This window comes from Paramormyrops kingsleyae, chromosome 12, assembly GCF_048594095.1.
Source record: "Paramormyrops kingsleyae isolate MSU_618 chromosome 12, PKINGS_0.4, whole genome shotgun sequence".
Taxonomy (NCBI): Eukaryota; Metazoa; Chordata; class Actinopteri; order Osteoglossiformes; family Mormyridae; genus Paramormyrops; species Paramormyrops kingsleyae.
The window spans coordinates 16,434,129-16,445,038 of NC_132808.1; the positions used below are offsets into that span (position 1 = coordinate 16,434,129).

Sequence of the window (10,910 nt, forward strand, 5' to 3'; positions counted from 1 at the left end):
TATGGTATTAAATATGGTATTATTGTCTCTTGTCCTCAGAAAATTTACAATTGACTAAAGTGGAATTAAAATAGGCCATGACATAAATAAATATTAATTATTAAAATAGCAATAGGTACCCATTTAAAGATATGACAGAATGTCATGGACATTACTTTTTACCCTTTAGATTATTTAAAGTGTCGTTCTGTTTTTAAATTTTCTTTTGTTTTTATTAGTCATGCTAATTTATGAATTTGCGTATCTTTAGACCCATTTAATCAGCGCTTAACTTTACGACGACTTACCACTTTACGCAGAAGGAGCTGTTACCATGGAATCATAAACAATGAAAGCACTTCGCTAGGCTTCCTTCCTTATTGTCGCCTAAACTGCTATTTTGAAGAGGTTGCGCTGAAACGGCGATCGCTGTCAATCGCCGCCGAATTTCCCCTTATAAATTATATGAGATTTTTTCCGTAGTTTTACCTCCCGCTGTGTTTACTATGGCCTATGCACACTCGCCTAACAGGGCAGGAGTGCCCAGGGAAGTCCTCAAGTGGCTGCAGAGCCTCGACTTATCTTTTACCCCGAAAAATATCCGCAGGTAAGAGTGCACACTGTGCAGCGCGATTATAAGTCATTCGTTCTCTTAATTTTTTTAATAACCAGATTTTTTTTTAAATTCCAAGCTTACATTGCACATCTGTCTTCGATTTAGTTGACTATGTAATACCCTTGACGTTCATTCGTGTGTATCGTCCCTAATGACCGTACCTGCTAACTATTTCTTCATATGCATTTTCGACAGTGGGGTGCGTTTCTTGTGCATTTAGGCTAGTTCATGGATTACGTATATAACGTTTCATTTTTCATAACGAATTTTACTAGAGACTTTTCCAATGGTTACCTCGTGGCAGAGGTATTCTCCTGCTACTACCCCTACGATTTCCAAAACCATTCCTATGACAATGGGGCCTCACTCCCCGCCAAAACAAGCAACTGGACTCAGATCGAAAAGGTAAGAATCTTAACAAGTACAAAACAGCAGAAAGTCAATTAGATTCTGCAGAGAGTGCCATGATTATGTCAGCGAACAGGTATCCGTTTCAAAAACATGATAAATACAATGTGACCTCTGCTAACAAAACAACACAAATAAACAATGAAAGACAACAACAACAATAATAATTAATAATAATCTGACAGAAATCCAGAGTGGCATTGACATTAGTTTAGCTAGAATAACGTATATTTAATTTGAAAGAGGATAAGTTTTTTTTCTTTTAACCTTACTGTTCTTCCAATTTTTACCAAAAAGCCAACTATTTGTTTATTATTACAAGTTTCTAGGGTGAGCTTTTTGTTGAGCAGATTCACAATTATGTATTGCTACAAAACAGAATTGTCTAGTCAGAAATCATTTCTCTGATTGCATTGAAATGCATTTTTAAATTTCAAAATTTTTGAAGTCACTACAAAAACTGGGCATCAGGCTGCCAAGGGACGTGATTGAGGGGACCATTCACTGTAAACCGAGAGCAGCTGAGATTTTGATCCAGGAGATTTACGTTCTTCTGACAAACAGAAGGTAGGTGTTTGCCATCAAGGTCCGTGAACCGGGAATATTTGTGTTGAATTTGAATAAAAAAGTTTTATTCTTATCTCTCTACACCTTCCCCTTCAGAATTAAAAGTTTCCAGGATGCTGAAGCCGACTTCACTGACCGCAATTACCAAGAGATGCTACCTATGGTTGCCCGAGCAACAGCCTCCAGGGCAATTAAAAGCAACCTCCGTCTGAGTGAGGTGATAGCTGAGCCCAGTATCGAGAAAAACAGGCAAAAAGTTACGGCGATCATTCACATGCATCTGCAGCGGAGGCAGGCTGAAAAAGTGGAGAACCCAGGTGAGGTTTCAGCAGACATTACATTTTCAGGTGTGTTTGTGTATAAAATATCAATGGTTATAGTAATTACCATAGGGAAATACCATACATATTCACCTGTGATAAACTCCAATTTTTGTTCCAAATAATTATGAAGATGATACATGAACATGTAATAAAATATTTTAGTAGCTATTAATGTGTATCATATAGTCTCCAGATTAGTTGTGGAAAATTAATTTGATGGCTAATTTGACCTGCAGGTTGCTGAAACATCAATTTCTCAATCTTTAAACAAACAAATTTGTTCAGTTATAGGAAAAATGGGATAATAGCTCAAACACTGTGGAATATCCCAGGCCAGACTGCAAAATTTGTAGGTGTAATTTATCTTGAAATATATATTATATTATATTATATTAGCAGCTATTTTACATCAGTTTTTTGCATGTATAAAATGTACATTTATGAAGAGATAACGTGAGTTTCATAAAAATGAGCTGAATTGTCAGCTTTGAGCTCAAGGATTCCTTTGCAGCAATCTGACTGCCTGTCCTTCTCCCGGAAAGGACGCTTCAACATAAAGCCGACTCTGGGAGAGCTGGCTGTCAGGCTGCCGCCGCCATCAGATAGAGCAGAAGGTTCTCTTTCAGGTAGCAGTCAGCAGATCCAGCGTAAGCGCACCTTTTACATTTGCTGTCCTACTTAATGTCACAGATTTTGCAGTATTAAGCATTCATATTATAATCGATAGTGAGAATGTCACTGTAACAATCATCGTGGGCAAAATTCCTTCCTGAGAAGCTTCTGAGTTAGAATCATTGCAGCGTTAAAAATGAAACTGAAAATGACTCGGATGTCTATGACTACCAGGCAGCCTTCTATCAAACATGATACCTGTAGATTTCTTCACTGATGATGCATCATTTGAAGACCCTGCTAGCATATCTCATGGCATCCTGGTCGTGTGGCGATCTGGTGAACTCAACCAAATAACATTAAAACTGCTACGGAAAAAAAATAATAATAATATTAATAATAACAATAATAATAATCGTGATATAAATTGTCTGTGTGTAATCTTTGTACCTGCTACCTGTATGTCACTGCAGACACCATTTGTACAAAAATGTGACCAATAGTACCTAGTAGAGGGTCAATACAATATCATATCCACACATAGTAATACTATACGATTCACTGTTGTAGCAATTAAAATAGGAGACTATATAAAATCCCACATTTATCACCCTCCAAGTGCTGCTTTATTAATTAGTATTTTAGTTTTAATAGTAGCAAAATGCATCGTAAGCATCATAAACATAGCGTCATAAAATAAAGTGTCTATATTTTTCATTTGTTTATGTAATAACCACAAGCGTCTATAAACCTGATTTGGTTTGCTGATTCTGTTATTCAGGGCACCTTATGGGATTTTAACAAGTATCTCTGCTCTGGAGGTGCCAGCCATCAGCACTGGCTTGCTTGCTTTCCTGTCTCATTCCTATTCAGACACATACCTGTAATGTCCCTTCCCCCCCGTTCAGTGTTGTCTTCCTTCACAAGAAGTACATCTAGTGTTCAGTTCAAGGTGATAGAGTTGTGACAACTACAGTATATAAAAATCCTGCTATTCAGCACTGGCTGAAAAGGGAATACTCAAAGGGAGTAATTACGATGAGCTGAATATTCACCACATCTCACTAGTAATGCAGAATTACAGAAATATCCTTAAATGTATCCTGTAAGTCAATTAGCTCAAATTCTGCATGTTTTTTTTTTTATTGAGATAACAGAAATGCAGTGCCAGTTATCTATTATCGACTTACTTAATTATTGCTGTTAATTATTTTATAGTATAGTTTCCACAAAGTTTTAAATTGCCTTAAATTAAAATGTATGACAGAAATTGAATGTGTAGAAAATATTTTGAAAATATATTTAGTAAAAATGTTTCCTTTTATATCCACTCATGATTCCAAAATGCCATCTAATCGTGGATCGCTGGTTCCCTCTAGTGCTGAACAAGAAGCTGAGTAGTTCAGTGTCAAGTTAGCATATCTCTGTATAGCTTACAATATATTGCAAATATATTACAGTACTGTCTTAGGACATTAGTGCCTGCTCCACATTTTTGGCATTGTTTCTGGCTTTCTTACTGTATCTCTGGATATTATTAAGAGGTTTCACAGCACCTGATATCCCCATGAAACAGGTGAGGTTATTTTTTATGAAAAGTATTGTCATCCAGGAAATCCATTACGTTCTGTCACATGGCTGACAGAAAATGGAGCTGAATTGTTATGGAGCCTTAAACATGCATTTCTATGTCATTTTAAGCAAGTCAAATGTGATTCTTTTAATTCATAAATTGACCTTGTCATGATACTTTTTAGAAACATATACTTATGTCCTTGCAGCTTTATGTTTCAGTGATGTTTACAGAAAAGTCACATAAGTAATGTGCTTTCTCAATAACTGCAAAAACATTTCAATGTACACTTTACATGTGATGTAATTAATTTGCAAATTTTAAACTATTATTAATTGCCATCAGGTCAATGTCAATCCCTGTCATATATTACAGTGCAGTTATTTCAGCATATTTCTGTCTGTTCCTTTACACATTTCCTTGCTTCCTTTCTGTCATAGCATTCTTTACAACTCTGACTCACTGGGTATCAAAAAGAGGCTGGATCGGAAAAGAAAATTAAATTCTAGGGGTGGCGACACAACATGCTTAGGCTTGCAGGAATGTATGGGGCATTCTCATAGGGCCATCACTCTCATAGGGCCATCATTCTCATAAGGCCATCATTCTCATAGGGCCATCAGTCTCATAGGGCCATCATTCTCATAGGACCATCATTTTCATAGGGCCATCAGTCTCATAGGGCCATCATTCTCATAGGGCCATCAGTCTCATAGGGCCATCATTCTCATAGGGCCATCATTCTCATAGGGCCATCATTCTCATAGGGCCATCAGTCTCATAGGGCCATCATTCTCATAGGGCCATTTGTTTTGTGGCCTTTTCCAGGTTACTGGGGTCAAATAGAACACACCAAATTGTACATAACATGTATGCAATGTACAGAATGTACAGGATGTTAGGAATAATCAGCACTACAACCCTTGTAACCTGACTGCCTTTCCAGAATCTTCCACCACCCACCCCTACTTCACCTGCATTCTAGGAACTGAGAACACTTTGTTGCCAGTATGTACATCCGTACCAAAATTAGTCGTGGCTTGGTGTTAAACATGAAGTGCACGACAATATTGCAAGATGCTTATGAGCAAACAAGCTGTCTTTAGTTAACAAGATCTTACTGTATTGTTTCTTAAATTTTTATTCATGCATTTTCTGTAGTTTCCTAAAGTGGGTTTTCAGAGACAGTTATCTGGAAATTTCTAAACAAGTGTTTCAGATTATAGGAGAATTATCATTATGATAAATTAGCCCAAGAAAGCCTTAAATTTGGTTACCTTTCATTCACAGTTTTTCTTTGGGTATTCTGCTCAGCCTGACTACAATTTTTAGTGGGGAATTTAGAAATACTTCTAGGAATATAGCTTATATCTTAAATTTTGAAATGCGCAAAAAATACAAAATTTGTAGCTATGGCAAATATATATCAACAGATGGCGCTGCTGTATTTTATTTGTATAACTTCTCTATATTAAATTTTTCAGTAAATATGACGCTACAAAATTAATACTCATAAAACTAAGTTTTCTAATAATTATTTTGAAAATCTCTTTTAAATGGAAAAAAGTTTTATAATTGAATTTATGAACATACCTAAAACCTTCAGTATATTTTTGCTAAGAAAAGGTGATTTCCTTGTATGGAAATCACCTTTTAGGGTGTGACTTTTTAACAAAATTCAGATAGATTGAATATCCATTAAAGCAAAATGTATTTTTGTCCTAAAGCTTGCAACTAATCAACCTGTCTATTAATTGGACAAAATGAAAATGTGGAGAGACACTAAATAAAAGAGTGACCATTTAATTCTCTATAATCTGATCTTTGGAAAAACAGTCCAGATGGCTGATTGGTACAGTCTCATGATACATTGCATTCCATCTATATATATATATGTATATATATATATAATATCCATATATATTTATTTATATTTATATATAATTTGATTGCACATTGCATTACACAACACAATTTGGCAAACACTGATAATGGTCATATGGCTATTGGGCAGTGTAAAAAAAATAAATGTAATTTTGTGATGTTGTAAGGTTCACTGCTTTCAGCTTTTGCAAAACAGCGGCTCCCTGAATTGGTTGCCATGGTGACAGTCCTGGTACCCATGAAGATTCAGCAATGCTTTGTGTTAAGTTGAACAATCTGTTCAATAGTAATTATGATGCAAAAATGTATGCCTGGAAAAAAGAACAAAAATGTAGTTACATTCATAATGTTACTTCATATGTTTACTTTTTCATTTTGAGTTGTTTATATATCAGGCTGCAATTAAAATATATTATAACGTGCAAAAAGCAGTTTCTCCCTATGTTACGCATATATGCACAAAAAACAAAGACTACTTTTCCTAGTTAAAGCTAAGTTCTATGAATTTCCCTTCAACCCTTCCTAAATAAAAGTGTGGCAACATTTAATTCAATATTAATATTAATTACCTAACTTATCTTATTCTTTTCTGGGTTGCAAGGGTCTGGAGTCTATTCCCGGCAGCATAGCGCAGGAGGTTGGGGTCCGCCCTCGATGGGATGCCAGTCAATCGCAGGGCACATACACACTATGGGCAATTTGAGGTGCCAACTAGCCTAACTGCGTGTCGCAGGACTGCAGGAGGAAAGCAGTGTGACACGGGGAGAACATGCAAACTCCACACATACAGAGCGGCAGAGAGTGTCAAGCACTCAACCCTGGAGGTGTGAGATAGCGGCATTACCCATGAAGGCACCGTTCCTCCAGCTTTCCTCTGATTGGTCCAATTTCATCCCACCGTCCAATGACACGCTGTTATGTGTCCTGAGATGGACTGACATTTTGGCCAGGGTGTACCCCAGTTTTCTGTCCTGTTCTCCCTAAAACAACCTCCAGACTCCCCTGAACAGGTTAAGCAGCTAAAAAGTGTGGGATTAATCCGAAGACGAAAAGCAACACTGCAAACCTGGAATGTAAATGCAGTATGTTTTGTGCATCATTACCACCTCTCAAAAGCAGTTTTACAGCATAATGTCAGACTCTTGTGTATTTCTGTCAGTCTTCATAAATCTCGTATGGTAGATTGGGCAGTAGGCTGCATAGTGCTTAAGGACATTGCACTCCATACAAAGTTGCAGTTTCAGTTCTTTGATCAGTATATTCATTATAATATCCAGTTATATAAATGTTGTATAAATGGATTTTAAGCATCAGCTGAGTAACTGAACTTAAATGTTACTGAGCTAAAGATACATATGAATGACTTGGTAACACTTTACTTAAAGCAGTCGTCATAATGCATCATACTGTAGGTACCTTCATAATGCATTATAATGCATTCATAAAATACAGTGGTACCTCAGTTCTCAAACTCATTAAAACTCGAATTTCTTAAAAGTCGAACGAATCAGTTCAGAAAAAAATTACCTAGTACTCGATCTGAATCTCAGAAGTCAAACCGTGAACGCCGACCTAAGAAAACACGCAGGGAAATGAGTCACGCGGCACGTCTCTCAGCGGAAACAAAGGGTAACGCTTCAGTCTCAGCCTCGCATTAGCTGTGATAGCGTTGTGTATATTTACGCTAACTGAATACATATATTTAGACAGTAAAAATACATTTAGACAATGATAGACAGTAACAGTAATTATTATTATATAATAAAATACATTTTAAAATAAAGATTTCTTATTAATAATTTTTATATTAATAATAAACCATTAATACATTTAATTATAATAATCTTGTCGTGCCGAGCAGGGACGGAATGGAGACAAAGGCGCAGACGTCTGGGTATCGGGGAATATGGGGTTTAATTACAGGTAAGGCAGGCAAAACGCAGACGGACAATACAATGACCGGACTGGGGAAACAAATTGAAATGCGGACGAAATACAGAGGACGATCGGAGCAGGACACATTGTTTTTTTTTTTACTTTACACATTGGATACATTTATTTTCTTACTTTACAAATTACTGTTTTGATAAATGTCCTTAGATGTTTAGTACAGTATATGCTCTTCTTGTTGTATCCAGTTTATTTTGTGTTTAAATGCTAAAAAAAACATATTTAGGTGTAATTTTTTGGGGCCGGATACCAATTAATTGGTTTTCCATTATTTCTTATGGGGAAAATTCGATCAGAACCCAAACTTTTTAGGATTCGATCCGTAGTTCTGAACGGATTAAGTTCGAGTTCTGAGGTACCACTGTATTAGAAATATGGCTATAACTATTTATCAAAAAAGGCACAACACATTATAGCCATGTTTATTATGCATTATGAATGTTCTTTGAAGCTCTCATCTATGACGCACTATAAATACCTTCATAATGCATTATAACGGCAAGTTTCATAGAGCATTCATAATAATTATGGCTAAAATGTGTTATGCCTTTTTATAAACAGTTGTAGCCATGTTTATAATACTTAATAAATGCATCATAATGCATTATGAACAAATATATAATGCATTGTATATGATTGCTTCAAGTAAAGTATTACAAATTACTTTAGTTCAGTGTCTCACATATATGAATTTCTGTATTTTTATGTTTGATGGATGGTTATTCTAAAACCTACCCTTAAATGACTTCTACAGCTAGTTAAATTTAAAGAATTCTTCTTAGGGCATCTTTGTGATGGTAAATGTATTTGAAGTCTACTGCAGATAACATTTTTCATGCCATATGTATGTATGTATCAGCAGGGATACAAAGCGGACTAAAATTCTTCATAACTTTAAACTTCCATCCTATTTCAGATTCCGAAGTACAGGCTGGAACCAGCCTCTGAGCTCCAAGATCTAGGAAGAGCATTAAATAAGTTCTCCGGGACTGGATATAGGCACCACAACTGCAGCTTGGAAAACATCTGGGTCAGAATTCCTGGACTGGGATGCTGGTCGAAGATAAAGACTCTAGAAATAAATTAAGACTGTTAATGAGCTCCAATCAAGGATGTAGATTTGGATATAGAGATTAGAGACATGTCCCTAACAATACTGTGGAAGTATGGTGTGTGTTTTGGGGGGGGGGGGGCTGGTGGCTGGTTTAGTTCACTGTGGAAACCAGACATACACTCTTGACTCTAGCATTTAAAAAAATCAGGGCTGTGGTACTCAAGTATAGACTTAAGTCCAAATACAGCTGTGGAAAAAAAAAATTAAGTTATGGGTGTGCATCTTTGAGCAATATGCTTTTTTGGTGTTTCTCTGTTTCTCATGAATGAAGGGCTTCTTTCTTGCTTTATAGGACTTCAGTCCGGCTTCTAGGAGTCTGGTACAAACTGTCCTAGCAGTGCACCTCACACCACTTAAAGTTTCCTATTCCACTTCATGTCATCCTGTGATTCATGAGAAACTGTCAGATAAGTTGACAGTCATCTCTGGCATTACAAAGTCTCTTCCACCCTCTACCTGGCTGGTTTCTTGCCGTTCCCAGTGTCTCCTGCTTCACCTTATTCTTGTGTGCTGCTGTCTTAGAAATTTTGAACCTGGAAGCAACCTGCTGCTCAGCGTAGCTTCTGCCAGCAGAACCACGATTAAATTAGAATTTGTAGATTAAACAAATGCAGATTTGTTTAAAAATATAGAGTGGTCTCATTTTTTTTCTACCGCTGTATGAATGGATTCGGTCTTATCACACACTCGTGAAATTTTACTGGTCTTGATTTGGACTCAAACACTTCAGACTCAGAAATCTAAGTCCATAGCGTATGTCTGCAGCCTCAATGTTTTATGACCAACATCTCACACGCACCCATGCAGTTAACTTGCATCCATATCATGTCAGCAATTATCCGGTTTGCATACATAAACCATAAGGAGTTTCTGTGAAAGGCATCCAGTGAAAAGAAGCACGTGGCAGAATGAAAATATCGCAAATCAGTGATTAATGAGAAATTGGCGCGCATTCCACTTTCTACCGACATCTGGAAAGGAAACATTACGACAAACATGCACTGCAAGTGAACTCAGTTTGGCGAGACTAGCTAAGTGTCCAGCCAAAATTTGTCTTACATAGTAAATTAGTGATAGCTACCCAGCTAGCTTGCTGACATCTTATAATAATAATTATTGTCGTACTTTATTAAGAGTGGTAGTGTGATTGATCTGCTGGGAGCAGGAATCAAACCAACAATTTTTTTGACACGAGACTCTTAACCCCTATCATGCATATTTAAGCCATAAAATGCTCACAGTATTTGTGTTTTTTCAAAAACAATATGTCATCTGCATTCTTTCTCCTGAAACTATATGTTGTAGTTTGAATACTCCCAGCCTTCATAGATATCAAATGCAATGTGTTACGCAGTAGATCTGCCACTGAACATTGTTTGTGCAGTTTATCTTTACCCAGTGTGTACTTTTAAGAAAATTGCAAAACCTTTGTTAAAAGTTTGCTAAATAAAAAAATAGCCTCGTATTGTTATATATGCAAATTCTTTGATTCCCGAACCAGTTTTAAATGTCTTCAGCTGGATACAGTCATGTTGCAATGAACTTAATAATCACTACAGGATGCACTGACATTGTGTTTCTGTTACCTTTGTGTATGACAAATCAGTTATTTCTTAGTTGTAAATATTTGTTTCTTAGTTGTTGGTTATTTTAAATAAATTATTTGCATATTTGACTTCAATTTATAGTGTTTGAATTCAGATTCATGGTCTACAATTGAACTTGTGTTTTTCCGGACTAGGACTTGACTACCCAGCTCCTGTAATGGACTGTGTCTCATCTCAGCTTTGCCCCCCTGTTGGACTCGGTCCTGACCTAGACCTGATTTGTTACAGACTTGAATAAGGTAGCGTCGGACACAAGAATGAATAGGGCATTCAATTT

General features: G+C 36.5%; 1 protein-coding gene across 1 annotated transcript; it reads left to right on the forward strand.

Annotated features, from left to right (window-relative positions):
* The first annotated feature begins 29 nt into the window (after positions 1-29).
* spata4 (spermatogenesis associated 4) lies at positions 30-10,623 on the forward strand. Its single transcript, XM_023814657.2, has 6 exons — positions 30-586; positions 871-1,000; positions 1,452-1,570; positions 1,667-1,887; positions 2,436-2,540; positions 8,829-10,623. The coding sequence occupies exons 1-6, from the start codon at positions 486-488 to the stop codon at positions 8,858-8,860; spliced, it is 708 nt and encodes a 235-aa protein (XP_023670425.1). The 5' UTR covers positions 30-485; the 3' UTR covers positions 8,861-10,623.
* The last annotated feature ends 287 nt before the right edge of the window (positions 10,624-10,910 follow it).